The sequence below is a fragment of the Notamacropus eugenii genome, chromosome 1 (assembly GCF_028372415.1).
Source record: "Notamacropus eugenii isolate mMacEug1 chromosome 1, mMacEug1.pri_v2, whole genome shotgun sequence".
Taxonomy (NCBI): domain Eukaryota; kingdom Metazoa; phylum Chordata; class Mammalia; order Diprotodontia; family Macropodidae; genus Notamacropus; species Notamacropus eugenii.
The window spans coordinates 270237088-270255058 of NC_092872.1; the positions used below are offsets into that span (position 1 = coordinate 270237088).

General features: G+C 41.7%; 1 protein-coding gene across 4 annotated transcripts in view; it reads left to right on the top strand.

Moving 5' to 3' along the window:
• The window catches only part of FAM13C (family with sequence similarity 13 member C), a 92857-nt gene that overhangs the window by 22124 nt on the left and 52762 nt on the right, over positions 1-17971 (top strand). For all 4 annotated transcript variants that reach the window (XM_072628902.1, XM_072628904.1, XM_072628905.1 and 1 more), the window contains exon 4: positions 17622-17740. In XM_072628902.1, the coding sequence (XP_072485003.1) occupies positions 17622-17740 (119 nt within the window). The remainder of the gene's footprint in view (positions 1-17621; positions 17741-17971) is intronic.

The following is a 17971-nucleotide window of genomic DNA, read 5'->3' on the forward strand; positions in this document are numbered from 1 at the left end:
TTTTGCTTAAAGAAATTGATTTGATGTTGCATTTTATGTTGCTTGTGTCAGGCATGGATAATGTGAGTGAATTTTTAGGAGTGAAAATTGCCAATTATATTGATGTGGCATCTGAGCTATGTTTTGAAGGAACTTAGAATTTCTGAGGCTTGGATATGCAGAGGGAGAACATTCCAGGTGGGGAGGAAGGGAGATACAACATTATATGGGGTGAATGATCAGCAAATAGATGGTCTTGGCTAGGATATAGAGACTTAGGGAAGAGGAGTGATGTGTGGCCAGTCAGATTGCGTACAAGGCAACACTTGACAGTCCATGGTTTCTGGAACCTCCTGCATCCTCACTGATGAGGTCCATTTTGACAGCGTCTCTCTTTTCCTGTGTTTACTGGGTGACTACAGCAGACGCAGCCATATCCTGTCAGCCTGCTGAGGGGTAGCTGGTCAAGACTGTGAACATACACCGTAATATGCTTCCCCAGGGAAGCAGGATGGACCATTTGGGCACTGCCTCTTGTTAGCATATTTGAAAACACAGAGATTTGCAGATTTATGTCCTCGAGTGATTGTGATATTTATCCATGGGCGGTGTGTGCTTTGGGCAAAGAAAACAGCTTAACAGGGATGTGCCTGGCCTGTTTTGGAGGCTGGAGGCAAAGCTGTTTTGGAAGTGTAGATAGCACAAAAAAATAAGAAGCTGACATTTAGGTGCACTCAGAGCTGCCAACCCAAACTTTTATCAGAGATGACAAAAATACCACTCTTGGACTGGGAGCCAGCATTTATCCTCTTTTAGTCTGGTAGTTTGGACTCCCTTCCTTCCTCGACCCCAGGAGGAAAAAGAAGTGATGTAAACATCGAAGTATCATAGAGTTAGTACTGGCAGGCCCTTAGTGCCATTCAGTGGCATATTCCTCATTTGACACGGAGGAAACTGAGGTACAGAGTGAAAGCCAGTGGCTAGCCAGGGTTCTTCCCCAGGTGCTCTGGCTCCAACACCAGCATTTATTCTACTAACTAAATGAATATCAGTCACTTTTCCCAGGGTGGAAGCAACAAGTCATTGGTGCCTTTTGTAGTTGGGAGCCAGGTGAAAATGCCTCCCAGGCTGTTTCTTCTGCATTTTATCCTTTTTCTGCTTCTGACTTGAATGACTTCAGGGAAGATGAAGCAGAAGATGGGAATTTGCCAACTTTCCCAGGCCCAAAACATAAACTTTTGGGGATCATTTCCTTTTGGACAGGCACGAATGGCCCACGGACCAGATTCTGGGGCAATGGCCCCCCAGCTCCAGGTAGTCAGCTAAGGCAAACCAACAAAACCCGTCCAATCCCCTTTCTGCCAGAAGACTTTCCCAGCCCCATCAGCCGCCAGTGCCGTCCCACCTAAGGTCATCTTCCTTCTTTTGGTCTATAGCGTGTATGGTTTCCCCATTAGAATGGGAGTTTCTTGAAGGTAGGACCTGATTTGCCTTTGCCTTTGCCCTCTGCCCTTCAGCTCCTAGCCCATACAAAAACACTTCATAAATGTTTTCTGGATGAATCCAACTCTTCTTTTATGATGAAGATTTTGTTCAAAAACCTGCAGTGATGGGGAAAGTGCTTCCTTCTGATGCAAAGCGTTTGCCTTTTGGATGGCCTGAACCATTAGGAAATGTTCTTTTGGGTGTGGGTTTTTTTTTTTCCTAGACCCAAAGCTTACATTTGCCAGAAGGTCCTGCTTCTGCCCACTGGGGCCAGGCAAACCAAGGCTGATCCCCTTATGACAGACAGCCCTTCAGAGACTTGAAGACAGCTTTCATGGCCCCTGGAGTCTTCTCCAGGCCAAAGAACACTAATGTGCTATTACCATTTGGTCACATTCATACATCCTTGTACCTAGGCATAGTCAGGAGCACTTTCATTTCCCATGGGTGGTCTCTTCTCAGGCAGGATCCTCTGTCTCTATCATAAGACCCATGTCCTGGCTCTTTTGGGTCGGGCTGTCTTGCGATGGCTCCTTGGTCTAGGAGTGCTCACTGGGGTCTAGCCACAATGAGGAGGTTATTTAATGGGGGAGCAAGAGTCTTCCCAGCCAGGCATCTGTGCTCTCATTCATAAACTACACTGCCATCCTCCCATCACCAGGCTGTGGCAGTTTGCCCTTTGCCTGAGGAACAGAAAAGATCTGTACATATTGGGGCTTTGGAATTGTAACCATAGCCAGTGGGGCTTCTGACGGGATTCCCTAGCCTTTGTCTCAGCCCATCCCAAAGCGACGAGCCCTGAAGCCAGAGAGATACCCACAGCAGGGCTGTTGCCCATCAGGGGAGACTCTGATGGCTGCTGGTGGTACCCATGGCGGCTCCTTGCCTTTCCCCTCCCTTCTCTTTCTGATTCCTCCCTCCCTGGTTGCTGCCAGTCCCATCTATTGGCAGAGAATTAGACCTGACATTGGATTCCGGAGCACTGTAACACAGGGTCTCCATACACTTGGCTGCTGGGTTTTTGAAAATTGCATCAATGAACCAAATAATCTTTGCTGTCTTCCACCTTTGGGGTGAGAAAGGCAAACCCCAGGGAATAGAAATACCGTCATTGGTCAGGAATACTCGAATTTAAATACATATACATACATTCACATGTAAATACACAAACACATGTGTAAGTATATATACATATGTATGTGTACATATACCAGATCTATATACCCAGCCTTAGTCTATACAGACTGTCTGTATATGTATATATGCATCCAGCCTTAGTCTGCGCACACACACACACACACACACACACACGTATTCTATCCACTTCTGAGTTTCAGTAGTCAGTAAGCCAATAAGCATTTATTAAGCACCTACTATATATCAACAGGGAAAGGGGAAAATTCCATTTTATCTCTGGATATTTTATTCCTCTGCCATTGTGTCTGTGAGCATGAGGCTTTATAAATCTAGAAAGCTGATCAATACCTGTTGTTATTTTTGTTAGGAATAATTAACAGGCAGAGTATTGAATTTAAGAGTTAGGAGAGTCTCTCCTCAGACATTTCCTAGCAATGAGATGCTGCACAAATCACTCAGCCTTTCTGAGTCTCAGTTTCTGCATCTGTAAAATGGGCATAACAATAAAATGGGACTTGTGGGAAATTCGTCATTGGGTCATTGTGAAGAAAGCTCTTTGCAACCTTAGAAGTATCATGGAAAAGTGAATCATTGTTTTTAGAACTGTTCACCATTGGAATGAATAACCTAGAGAAGTAGTCAGACATCTCATAATACTTTGACATGTGAGTGACTCTGATCACAGCCTTTTCAGGAGTGCCTACTCTGTACCACTCTTGTCCATATTTACCCATAATTCGTGGGCACCATCTTCCTCATCTCTTGACACTGTTGGGATTCCATGGTGTGGGCCTGTGTGTGAGTTGTCCTTTTCTCTCCCTCAGTGACTGACGCTGCCTCTTTTTCCACTTGCACATTTCTTGGGGCTTCCCTTTTACCCTACTGGTGCAATTCTGCAGACCTTGCCAATCCATTATGCATCTCTCCATTCTCATTATTGAAAAAGCTGGACAGTTGGTTGAGATTTTTTTTTTGCAAACAGATATTAGATGTCCTACAGATAAAGTTTGCATTTTCAGGGCAAACAGATAATATGTTAAGGGCAATTAGAATTTCAATGGAAAAGATTTATATTTGTTCCTATTGGTGTCATGGACACCTATGTAGTCCAGCTCTTCTTCAGCCTTGATTCTAGCAACAGCTTCTCTTAAGTCTCCCTGCCTCTTGTCTCTCCCTACCTCAGGTTGTGTTAGGTACATCGTGGCCAGATGAATCAATTTCTGAAAATTTCATCAACTCATTCTTCTGATCTCAGAACGCCAGTGGCTGTCCACTACCTGTTGGATAAGGTCTGACCTCCTCAGCCTGGAATTCAGAACCCTCTATAGTCTGGTCTCATGCAGGCTAAGTGCCCAGTGTGAACACTCTGCTACATAGAGAATGGTTTCTAAGTGTCCTCCAATTCAATTCAATCTATGTAGTAGTAGTAGGCAGTAGCAGCAGCAGCCACAACAGCAGCAACTCTCACTCTTTAAGGGGAAATTCCTCTTGATTTTGAATAGGTATCCATCAAGGTTCTGTTCCAGACCCTCGTCTCTCTTTACAGTCTTGTTAGAGGCAGTGCATAGAGCTCTGAACTGGAGTTGTGAAGATCTGAGTTCAAATTCTGTCTTGGTACTAGTTTTGTGACCCCTTGGCAGGTCACTCTATCTACCTCTCTTTTCTCATCTGTAAAGCTGTGACAGTAATAGTATCTATCTCCCAAGATTGTTGTGAGGATCAGATGAGTTCTTTGTGAAGCATGTTACATATATAGATCTTTAAGCACCAGATAAATGCAAGCGATTAGGACTTCCAGATCTATATATGCAGCTTTCATCTGTCTCCTGAGCTGCAGTCCTGCCTCACCACCTGACTCTTAGATATTTTCAACTGGATGTCCTGTAGTCATCTCTTATTTAACACATGTGAAACTATACTCAGTAATTATTATTTTTCTCCCCTAACCCATTCTTCTGATTTCTTTATTAATAATGAGGCACCACTGTCCTTCCAGTTGCCATGTTCCCAACTTCAGACGTCTTTCTCACTTCCCTTATCCTACCCAGCCTCCTTCCCCTCTTACCTGGTCTATTTGTCAGTCCCCTTTTCACCTCCCTCCCTCTACCCCTCCAGACCATCCCCCAGCTGACCCCCAAAGTGGTTATCTTATGGTCAAAGTCTGAACATGTCACCGCCTGCTTAACCAATTCTACCAGTTCCCTATTACTTTCAGGATCAGAGAAAATCCTTCTTGGTATTTAATTCTCTTCAAAACCTGGCCCCATCTTGTTTTTCTAGTTTGATTACAAAGTACTCCTTCTATATGTACTTTGTGACTTAGCCATATTGGTCTCTTTGCTACTATGTAAACAAGGCCCTCTATCTCCCATCTCTAGATCTTTGCACTGGCTGTCCCCCATGCCTGGAATGCACTTACTCCTCTTGGAATGCCTCCTTTACTTTGAGATTCAACATAAGGAAGCCTTTCCTGAACCCCTTGGTGGCTTAATTTTGTATACGTTATGTGATTAGTGATAGAGAATTATATTGCACATAATTAATTACATAGCATATTATAATTCTGCATTACATTTATAATTATATGATACATTACATGTAACTGTATAGAATTCATTATGTTATATGATAATTTCAGATGGTATAATATATAATTATATTACATATGATTTATTATATATTATAATTATATATGCATATATTACATAAGATTATAGATTATATATAATTTTATTACACAAACCATGTATAATTATATGGTAATTATACATGACATAATGCTATTACATATAAAAATATAACAATATATATAATTACATTATATATATGTCTTCCTTGCTTTTCTCTTTCTTTTAAAGTCTTTGTTAAAGGGAATGGCTCATTGGATAGGGAGGGGTATATTCAGAAATGAAGGCGATAGGAAAGCAAAAGATACATAAAGTTTTTTAAGATTTCTGACTCCCTTGAAGATACCAGTTGCCAGCCTTGGTCATTGACTCATGGTGACCAATAGTTCCGATGGCTCAGCCCTGAACCAATAGAAGTCTTTGTTCAAGGAAAACTTTGACATTGTCTTGTCAGGAAAAATTAGTCCAGGAAATAAACAACATCTTTACCAGCACACAGACGAGAAAAACCCAGTCCCATCAGCTGTCCTTGAGCAGAACTTAACAGTGAAATGTGTAGTCTTGGTGTGCAGCTCTATTTTTTAGAAAGGACTTTGACTGTGGAGGCTAGACCCTAGGCTTAAATCCCACCTTCTCTGTTAGAAGTAACCTCTTGGAGGCAAGGTCTGTCTAGTTTTTTGTATGGCTGTTCTCAGTGCCCAAGTTGGGAATTCTGTAAGCTCTTAGAAGTGTGCTGTCTGTGGTTAGGACACATCTCTCTATATGTATTTTGATAAGGTTTTGTATGCATAAGATCACTCAGCTAATCAATATTTATTAAGCACCTTCCAAATGCTGGATAAATATATGCTAAGCTCTGGGGATACAAAAAGACACAAAAGACAATCGCTACTCTCAAGGACCTCACATTCTTAAGGGAGGAGACAACATTCATACAAAAATATAGAAAGCAAGCTATATGCATAGATAGAAAATAAAATAGAATAAACGGAACATAGTTATCTGAGGGAAGGCACTGGATTTGAGGGGTTGGAGAAGGCTTCTTGTAGAAGATGGGATTTTAGTTGGAACTTAAAAGAAGCCAGGGAGGTCAGTAGATGGAGCACAGGAAAGAGAGTGATCCAATCATGGAGCACAGTTTAGAATTCCTCGATGGAGGGTCTTCTTTGTGGAACAGCCAGGAGGCCAATGGATTGAAGAGGTAGGGAGTAAGGTGTAAGAAACTTGGAAAGGTAGGAGGGGGTTTGGGTGGGAAGAGCTTTGAACACCAAACACAGCATTTTGTACTTGTTCCTGGAGGCAATAGGGACTCACTGGAGTTTATTGACTAGGAGAGAGAAGGATCAGACCTGCACTTTAGGAAAATCACTTCAGTGGCTGAATGGAGGATGGATTGGAGTGGAGAGAGACCAGAAGTAGGCAGACCCATCAGCAGTTACTGCATTAGTTGAGGAGTGAGGTGATGAGGGTCTGCATTGGGGGAAGGGGCACTGTCAAGAGGATAGAAGGGGATATATTTGAGACATGCTGCAAAGGTGAAATCCATAGGCCTTGTTACCATATTGGCAAATCAAGTATGACTCCTAGGTTGGATCCTGAGATTCTGGGGGGATGGTATTGCCCTCTGTAATAATATGGAAAATAGGAGGTGGAGGAGGGAGGGGGAAAGATAATGAGCACAGTTCTGGACACCAGGAATTTAAGACTTCTGGGCCAGGCCTAACCAATTATTTCTAAAGACCCTGGAGCTGTTTATCTTGGGGACTCTAATCTAGATAGGGCTTAAGGGTGGAGCTTCCAGTGCTGAGAGAGTTTTTAAAAGCTCTCTAGGGAGAGCGGAGAGGACAAATTGGAGAGAGAGCAGCTGGGGCAGCAGATGCAGGGGTATTCCCAGGAGATTTAGACGTCACTTCTCATCTGGAACCAGCTTGGCTTAGAAAGCAAATCGAGAGAGTGACCGGAGATTGGGCTTCTCGGAGACTGGCAGTGACGGAATTCCAGGACATGGTGAATCTTCTCCACTCTCCTTTTCTCCCCCTTGTTCCATTGCCCAAAGCTCAGGTGAATCACAGTGTTGCCTTGATGTTTAGAATGATTTGGCTACTAGTAATCTCCTTTTTTCTAACCATGAATGGCCTCTAGTGGCATTTTGAACTTGTGTTTCGCTGTAGAAAGTGAGGAGGCAAAAAGAGTGGCTATTTGAATTAAATTCAGGTGACTGAGAGATCCCAGTCAGGATTTGGCAGTAGATGGGATTGCTCAGAGTCTCAAGATAGCTTATGAGTTATGTTTTCAGTCTTTATTTTAGGTTCTTCTTTCCCCCCCTTAGCCTTGCAAAGAAGGGAAACCAGTAGAACCACAACCCTTGCCCTATTCTGGGAAACTGGAAACCGTGACCCTGTTCTAAAACCCTAAGGGGCTAACCTCTTTCTCCCTCACACCAATTGATTTGTGCCTTTTTCCTCCATACTTTGGAGGGGTAAGGGAGGGGAGACAACACCTTGAGGGAAGAGAAGGCCACACCCCAAGTCAGCCTTAGTGGATCACTGAGTATTTATGACTACTCAGTTCTGTTCAGTCGAATCCTTTGTTGTTGTTCAATTGTGGCTAACTCTGGGATTTTCTTAGTAGAGAGTGGCTTGCTGTTTGTTTCCAACTCATTTATAGATAAAGAAATTGAGGTAAATGAGATGGGGTTAAGTGACTTACAGAGGGTCACATAGCTACTATGTGTATGAAGGTGGATTTGAACTCAGCAAGATGAGTCTTCCTGATTCCAGGCCCAGCACTTTATCCACTGGGCCACTTAGCACGTTCAGTTTAATTATAAGCTTTTCTTAGTTACTCCCCATCTCCTTTCAGACTGCCTTCTTTCTTGTATCTTCTTCCTTCTCTCTTTTTCATTCCCTTTCCTCCTTCCCCCCCCTTTCCTTTTCTGTCCCTGTTTGTCTGACTTTTCCTCTCCCTTTCTCTCTCCCTCCCTTCCTCCCATCCCTTTCTTTTCCTCTTTACCCGTTGTTTCCCTTTTTAGAAATTAAGCTCCTTGAGGGTAGTGACTGCTCTTTAAAATTTGTTTTTGCCTTTCTTTATATCTCGGGTGCTTTGTACTATACTGGAAAATTGTAAACTCAATAAAATGCTTGTTGATTTATTAAATGCCTTTTATGTGGCAGGAGCTGTGGTGGGAGATTAGGGTTGGAATTCAATATCCATACAGTACCTGCCTTCAAAGAGCTGCCATTTTACCAGGGGAAACAACATAGAAGAAGATGAGCAGATATAAGAATGGTCCAAGTAAATCCAATGTAATTATTTTGTTTTAGGAAATGAGGAGAACTTTGTAGGGAGTTAGGAACGTTCAGAACTGAGGATCTCCCTGTCTTGCCAATCCCAGCTCCCCAGTCTTGCTTAAGATATTTCCTGAAAGAGAAATGGTTTGTGTTACTATCTGAATGAGGTGCCAGACATCACAATGAGAAGGGTGTGACAGAATGGACGCTTTGCCAGTCCATAGGATTATTTGGTGGGGTGGGAGTTCCCTTTTCTGGGTGTTTGTTCCTTTAAAATTTCAATTTTTGAGGAAAGTTTAGAGAGACCATACACTCCAGTTTTCCTCCCAACATCTCCACCCTCTCCCCTGGCATTTTCACTAAGAAATTGACTTGCTTAAACATAAAGTCCAACCCTTGAATGCAAAAAATCAACTTCAGAAGCACAGTGTGAGGAGGGTATGGAGAGTTTTATAGAAAAGACTTTATTGGAAGGCAACAGTAACATGGCTCCTAAGGAAGCTGATGTCATTGTAGACCGTGCCCAGAGGCCCGAAACAAGGAGGTGATAACCTGGTTGTACTCTGCCCTGGGCAGGCCATAGGGAGTGTAGTGTTCAGTTTAAAAGGCTGTCTCTTGGAAGAGAAATAGACGAACTAGAAGGTGCCTAGGAAAGGGTCCCTTGGGCTGGTGAAAGTGCCATTGTGAGGTTGACTGAAGGAACTGTCTGGTGACAATTAGCCTCATTAGCTTTCTCAAGTATCATGTGGAAAGAGGATTATTAGAAAGGGGTCTGTGATGCCCTGATGGGCAGACTGAAAGGCAGTGGAGAATTATAAAATTAAGCATCTTATTTGTTCCTCATAGTAACCATGGGAGGCAGGTCCTATTATTATCCCCATTTTGAAAATATGGAAACAGAAATTAGGTGATTTGCCCAGGGTCCCACAGCTAGCAAGTGTCTGAGACTGAATCTGAGCCCAGGATTCCTGACTCTGGCTGCCTTTGAATTTCAGTATTCTTCCTAATATGTAGCCTGTTTTTTAGCATACTTTTAATTGGCAATATCTGCATCCTGCTTAGATTCACTGTGCATCTCTCCATTGTTCTTTGGGTGATGAAGTGTATTAATTTATATGTAAAAGAATTGACAGACTGTGAGAGAGGGAGAAGAGAGGCCAAAGCTATTTGAAAAGTTGGAGACACTGTTGCGGTATCCAGGATTATTGTTAATCAATTGATAAAACATTTATCAAGTTCCTACTGTGTGTCATGCATTGTACTAAGTGCTGTTATAAGTTATTGTTTGTTCTAAAACAGCTGCTCCAAGATCTTTTCAGTTTATCCATTGTCCCCATTGTAGTTACTACGTGTACATGAAAGTAACAAAACCTGAATATATTTCCGAAGGTTTTTATGATTCACAGTTTACATCAATTCAACCTGGATTTCCTCCCATTCAGTCCCAATAAAGATGGTTGTAGTCAGTAAAGGATGACTTTTTTTCCTAGCCAGGCTGATGGCATCTTTTCCTTGACTATGGCGGTCCAAGTCTAAAGTTTTTACCTTAATGTTTCAGGAGCACACCACTCTCCCTTATCTTCCCCCTCCCCCCATCTTTCCAGTCCTAACCATCAGATTCATGACAACTCAGAGCCAGAAGGAACCTCAGAGCATACTGGGCCAATGGGTCATGTTTTAGGAAGGACATTGACCAACGGGGGAGGGAAGGCTGGAGCCCATGGTCTACAAGGACTGGTTGGAAGGATTGAGGATGTAATTGGTGACTTCAGATACTGGAAGTGTTTTCATAGGCAAGAGAGGATAGTCTGGTTCTGTTTGTTTATTCCAGAGTGGACAAGTAGGAACAACAAAAGGCAGAAGTTATGGAAAGGCCAGTTTTGGTCTGGTGCAAGGGAAAGCTTCCTGACAATTCTGGAATGAGCAGCCTCAGGAAGTTGTAGGTCCCTTCCCCCACCTGCCTGTTGCAGATGTGGTAGATTCTTGTCTAGGTATGGGATTGCTTAGAACAGGAGTTCTTCATCAGAGGTTGTGCACTTATTTTTAATATATCTTATAATTGTAATTGGTTTCTTTTGTAATCCTATGTGTTTTATTTTATGCATTCATACAAACTAGTAAGTGTCAGAGCTGGGATTTGAGCCCAGGCCTCCCTGACCTGACCTTGAGGCCAGTCTGCCCACTCACCACAAAGGGCTGCCTCTTCATCACGTACTTGCCCAATTTAAACAAACGAATATGCTAAATAAAGCTGAATCCTTTCTGAATGACTCAGATTAGTAAGTGTCCGAGACACAACTCCAGTTTCTGAGTCTCTTCACCCCTCCACCCAAAGGACCCTGAGAGTTCTCCTTTCCTAATGAGCATTTCTTCTCTCTGCTGTCCCCCCTTTTCTAAATTCCCAAACCTTCTAAGGGAAGCTAGATTTGAAAGCAGGCATTTGGAAGCCTGAGAATGAAGCTTATTTTTTCTTTTTTTCTTTATTTGATATGTAATTTATTTATTTTTCAGTTCTCAACGTTTCACTTCCACAAGAATTTGAATTCAAAATTTTTTCCTCATCTCTCCCCACCCACCCCAGGACCGCATGCACCCCATCCACCCCTTCCTCCAGTCTGTCCTCCCTTCTATTACTCATCCTTCTTCCATTCCCCCTTCCCCTCTATTTTTCTGTAGGGCAAAATAGATTTCTACACTCCATTGCCTGATTAGCTTAATTTCTAGTTGCATGCTAAAACTATTTTAACAATTATTCTTAAAGCTTTTGAGTTCCATATTATCTCCCTCCCTCCCCACCCGCACTCATTGAGAAAACAAGCAATTCAGTATAGGTCATACATGTGTAACAGTGCAAACCACTTCCATAATAGTTAACCACATTTCCCTCTGACCTATCCTGCTCTCCATTTATTCCATTCTCTCCTTTGACCTGTCCTCCCACAATAGTGTTTGCTTCTGATAATCCCTTTCCTCAATTTGCTGTGCCTTCTATTATCTTCCCTCTCCTATCCCCTTCCCCCTTGCCTTTCTGCAGGGTAAAATAGACTTCCATATCCAGTTGAATGTGTTCATTCCCTCCTTAGGCCAAATCTCATGAGAATAAGGCTCAATTATTTCCTTTCATCTCCCCCCTCTTCCCCTCCATTGTAAAAGCTCTTTATTGCCTCTTTTATGTGAGATGATTTGCTACATTCTACCTATCCCTTTCTCTTACTCCTAGTACATTCCATTCAACAGTAAATTTTATTTTTTTTAGATGTTCTCCCTTCATATTCAGCTCACCCTGTGCCCTCTATGTGTGTGTGTATATATAAATATATATGCATATGTATATATGTATGTCCATGTGTGTGTATATATACGTATATACGTATATATACACACATATAAATATGTGTATATATGCATATACATAAAAACATACACATACATATATGTACATATATGCATACATACACACCCTCATGTACATATATCTACACATATATAATATATATATACATACATACCCATACACACCTACATATATATGTATATATATATTTTTCCTCTAACTATCCTAATACTGACAAAGGTCTCATGAGTTACTAATAACATCTTTCCATGTAGGAATGTAAGCAGTTCAACTTTGATGAGTTCCTTAAGGCTTCTCTTTCCTGCTTACCTTTTCATGTTTCTCTTGATTCTTGTGTTTGAAAGTCAAATTGTCTATTCAGCTCTGGTCTTTTCAACAAGAATGCTTGGAAGTTCCCTATTTCATTGAAATTCCATTTTCTCCCCTGAATTATTATACTCAGTTTTGCTGGGTAGGTGATTCTTGGCTTTAATTCCTAGCTTCTTCGACCTCTGGAATATCATATTCCAGTCCCTTCAGTCCTTTAGTGTAAAAGCTGCTAAATCCTGTGTTATCCTGATTGTATTTCCACAATACTTGAATTGTTTCTTTCTGGCTGCTTGTAATATTTTCTCCTTGACCTGGGAACTCTGATATTTGGCCACAGTATTCCTAGGAGTTTTCCTTTTGGGATCTCTTTCAGGAGGTGATTGGTGAATTCTCACCCTCTGGTTCTAGAATATTAGGGCAGTTTTCCTTGATAATTTCTTGAAAGACGATGTCTAGGCTCTTTTTTTCATTATGGCTTTCAGGTAGATCAATAATTTTTATCTCTCCTATATCTATTTTACAGGTCAGTTGTTTTTCCAATGAGCTATTTCACATTGTCTTCTGTTTTTTCATTTTTTTATTTTGTTTTTATAATTTCTTGGTTTCTCATAAAGTCATTAGCTTCTATCTGCTCCATTTGAATTTTTAAAGAAATATTTTCTTCAGTGAGCTTTTGAACCTCCTTTTTCATTTGACTAATTCTGCTTTTTAAAGCATTCTTCTCCTCATTGGCTTTTTGGACCTCTTTTGCCATTTGGGTTAGTCTGTTTTTAAAGGTGTTATTTTCTTCAGCATTTTTTCAGGTCTCCTTTAGCAAGCTGTTGACTCACTTTTCATGATTTTCTTGCATCTCTCTCATTTCTCTTCCCAATTTTTCCTCCCCCTCTCTTACCTGATTTTCAAAATCCATTTTGAACTCTTCCATGGCCTGAGACCATTGCTTGTTTATTTTGGAGGTTTTGGATGTAGAAGCCTTGACTTTTATGTCTTCCTCTGATGGTACGCTTTGTTCTTCCTCATTGGAAAGGATGGAAGAAAATACCTTTTTGCCAAGAAAGTAACCTTCTATGGTCTTATTTTTTTTCCCTTTTTGGGAAATTTTCCCAGCCAGTAACTTGATTTTTGAGTCTTTTGTCAAGTGGAGAGTATATTCTAGGGACCTGTAAGTTCTCAGTTCCTCTAAGGTGGCACAATCAAGAGAGAGGAGTTTCCTCCTCTCCTGGTCTGTGCTCTGTTCTGTGAGCAGCCACAAGCTTTTCTGCCCAGGATCTGTGAGTAGGATTCCCTCTCCAGAGCCTCCACCAGCTCCACCATGGCCAGTACTCTTCTTCACCTCAGGACTGCTACTTAGAACTGAGACCCAGATTAACTGCTTGATTCCCCCAGGGTCTTCAGGTGGAGGGTTTGACTGCTGCTGAGGTGTCTGCCCCTGCCCTGGGGCTGGGACTGGGGCAGAAACTACTCCCCTTTCACCCAGGTGAAAGAGCTTTCTCACTGACCTTTGAAGCTGTCTCTGGTGTTTGTAGGTTGAGAAATCTGGAAACTGCAACTATTACCTGTGATTTTGTGCACTGAAGCCTGCTCCAGACCTGTCCATGTAGTGCATCAGCCCATGCTAGGCAGTGCTCTGCTCTGAGCCCAGTGTGGTTGATGTTGCCTGTTGTCCTTCCAGACTATTTTGGGCTGGAAGTCTCTTTTACTCTGTCGTTTTGTGGCTTCTGCTGCTCTGGAATTTGCTTAGCGTCACTTTTTACTGATATTTTATGGGCTATGAGGGGAGAGCTAGAGCAGGTCCTTCTTTCTACTCTGCCATCTTGACTCTGCCCCCTGAAGCTTATTTTTTTTACTCAATATCAAGTAACCTTCATTACCCAACCATACTATTCCATCAGTCTCTGGCCTGAGGGTGACATCATTTTTATGCTGATCAAAATCAGGAATTTGTACATTGGAAGAACTGAGCATATAATTGGTGACTTCACATACTGGGAGGATTTTTCTTGGTAGTCCAGGTTTTATTGAAGGGGAAGGACTTCGAGGTTCAGGACTAATTTTCTATATATTTGACTGTCTCAGAATTATGAGAGAAGTAGGGTTATCCTGGCTGTGTCTACATGTATATATATATATATATATATATATATATATATATATATATATATATATATATATATATATATATATATATATATATATATATATATATATATACACACACACACATATATGTATATATATATATACATACATGTTTATGTACATTTATTCTGTCCCTCCTACTTTCCTTTTCCGGAATTTGAACATTAAAAAAAAATAAAAATAAACTCCCCACAAATGCCCAACAAAACAAATTTCCTCATTGCCTGTGTCAAAAAATATATGTCTTGGTCTGCATTTTGAGTCTGTCACCTCTTTAGAAGTAAGTAGGTATCATGCTTCATTTTCAGCCCTGTGGACTGGGGGTTTATCATTGCATCTGTTAGAGTTCTGAAGTTTTTCAGAGTTGTTTTTCTTTATAATGTTGCTGAGACACATTGTCTCATTGATCCTTACAACACAGCTATGAAGTCGGTGCTGTTATTTTCTCTCTTTTACACATGACAACACAGACTGGGAAGGTTCAGGTTCATACAGCTAGTGAAGTGTTATCTTTACAAGGTCTAAGTTTCCCCATCTTTATAATGAGGAGGTTGAACTGCAAGGTCTCCAAAGTAGTCCCCCCAGCTCTCTAGTGTCCCTCCTAAAATGTGGAATTTAGAACTGAGAATAAAGTAGTGGGTGTCTGAGGTACTGAGAAGTGGACCAAGTCATCTAAGCTGGAAAAAAGGATGGTATTAACTGGGTTGACACAGCAAGAATAAAGGAGAATTGCATTATCAAAGGCAGTATCCAAAGGAGTAATGGGATATCTAGATAAAGGCTATTTCTAATTGGAAAGACCAGTGTCCTTGTTTGCAGTGAGATGGTTGGAAAGCAGAACGAATCTGTGTAAAATGACTTAGAAGGCTACTTGGAACCAGGACATTAAGCAAGTTATTGGAAATGCTAGCAAGTAAATGTTAATGAATCCAGCTCTGTAATCCTGCTGAATTGGGGCAAGTAGGTGAGAATATAAGGACACAGGACATGGAGATCATCAGATGTTAGTGCTAGAGTAGCCTTCAGTGGTGATCTTGTCCAACCCCCTTGTTCTATAGAAAAGGAGATGGAGACCCAGGGATTTTAACTGCTTTGTCTTAAATCACGTGGATGGTTGAGCACCATAGTCAGGAATCCGGATCCAGTATCCTTTCAAACAAACAAACAAAAAAGCCTTCATAGCTTGGACTGGTAACAAAGCCATTTACAAGTGTGTTCAGAGGAAGTCTAGTCTGTCTCCCTTATTTTACTGTTGGGGAAACTGAGGCCCAATGAGGGAAAGCAGGTCACCAAAACGATAAAGGAAACAGCTTGTAGAATTGAGATTTGAACTTAAAATTTGAATCCTTGAATCCAGTCCTCTTGCCAAGCAACAGTAGGCAGGGCCACCTGAGGAAGGATGCTGTTTGAGAGCTACAAATCTGCCATTTTATGTAGAAAGAGAAGGAGCGGGGTCTAATGGATAGTGTGCTGGTTTGGGAGTTGGGGGGGACCAGGGTTCAAGTTTTGACTGACAGTAAATTAGCCTTTCGCTGAAGAAGCTTATATTCTTGCTGGAGTGTAGGCAGTATGGTGAGTGGGTGATCCAGAACTCCAAAGGAACTTGAGGAGATTAGCTGCTGTCCCCCAGGAAGGTGCTGAAGCATTGGGGACCAGGAGGGGAAATCTGATGCCCCAACATTGCTGGAGTCAGGCAGCTGAAACAGCCCTGAGTGTCCATTTAGACATGGAAAAGGGTGTTCTGTAATTGAGTCCAGATCATTTTGCTCTGGAATATCTTTACATTGTCCTTAAGAGAGCTTCGAATTCCTCTGGCTAAATAGTGAGGGGAGTAACTGAGGAATTGCCTGTCCAGGGATGTTACAGGATGTCTGGCTACTTGCTGCAGTTCTGTGTGTATGAGAGGCTGAGTGTGTGTGAAGATGCTTGTGTGTGCGTGTGTGCACACACATGTATGCGGGTGAGCTTAAGCTTAGTTGTCTTAAGGCACAGCTTCCTTGTGTAATATTAATTATGGCTAGTTTTTGTATAATGCCCTAAAGTTTGCAAAGCATCACGTAGTGTATATGTTATCTCATTTGAGAGAGAACGTGTATGTGTGTTTATGTGTGTGTGTGTGTGTGTGTGTTATGTGTGCTTGAGAAAGAGACAGAGAGAGACAGAGAGCACTTGCTGTGTGTCTGCCTGTGACTGTCTTTCTTAAGACACAGGACTCTCTTTGACATCTATCTATTCCTTGGGTTCCCACACAGCAGTAGAGGCAGTGTGGAGTATGGATAGAATACTGGGCCTGGAATCAAGAGAGATCGGAGTTCAAATTCTGCTTCTAAATGCTTACTGACTGTGTGATCCTGGGGAAGCCCCTTCACCTCTTTAAGGCTCTTTTTGTTCAGTTGGTTTATTTGTGTCTGCTTCTTTGTGAGGCCATATGGAGTTTCCTGGCAAAGATCCTGGAGTGGTTTGCCATTTTCTTCTCCAGTGGAAGGCAGAGGTTAAGTGACTTGCCCAGGATCACACAGCTAGGAAGTTTCTAAGGCTGCCTCTGAAATTGGGTCTTTCCGATTCTATCCATAGCATCACCTAGCTGCCCCTCTTTGAAGTTCAGTATTCTCATTTGCAAAAATTGAATGTTATAATACTTTCAGTGCTTTCCCTAAGGGATTATTGTGAGGTTTAAAGGAGATAATATATGGAAAGTACTTTGCAAACCTTAAAGTGCTCTAAAAATACCAGTTATCATCAGTAGTAGTCTAGTGTGTGTGGGTGTGTGTGCGCGTGTACACATGCGCATTTGCCCCATGAGCTGTTTTTTGTTTTGTTTTGTTTTTTTTAAGATTGACATAGATTTGCTTGAAATTAAATAAAGAGTAATTTGGAGTTTGGGGACAATGGCTATTCAAAGTTCCCAGGATAACATTTTTCACACTATAGTAATTAAGGGGAACAAAAATCTTTTAAAAGTTTTTATAGTCAAGGGTACTGTACTCTTTCCTCATTCAAATATGACTATAGAAGCATCTACAGGAAATGCAGAAAGATAATAGAAAATAGATAATAGAAAAAGGATTGGGTTTGAAGTCAGAGGATCTCGTTTCAAATGTTGGCTTTGTCACTTACTTCATATGTAACTTGGGCTTCTGTCACCTGTACTGTGAGCAGATTGGACTAGCTGACCTTGACAGTACAGCTCTGGATCTAGGAACCTATGACCCTTCCATGTTCCCAAAAACTGAGGGTTCTTTCTGTTTCTATTGATTGCCACTGACCATGACTACTCTCTCTTTCTCTTGCTTTTCATAGGAGCCAGAGAACGTCTCTCCTAGCCCATCAGAATGGCAGGGGAAAGCAGGAGCCCCAGCTAATGAGAGTCCACAGAGTGTCACCTTCCACTGCCAAGATGTGGTTCGGCATCAGCCAAGGTAAGCTCTTTGTGAGGTCCCCACTGGTGGTTTTCTTCTTTCTCAGTAGTATGAACATGTATGGTCACAACCATTTGAAACTGACAAGTGTGAAAGTGGCAAGTGTGAGAAACTGTTGAGTATGAAACTAACAAGTGTGAAACTGAGGCATGTGAAACTGACAAGTGTGAAACTTACTAGAAGGTCCAGAGAGAGGAATAGAGAGTCTTTTCCACAGCCTGGCAGAATCTC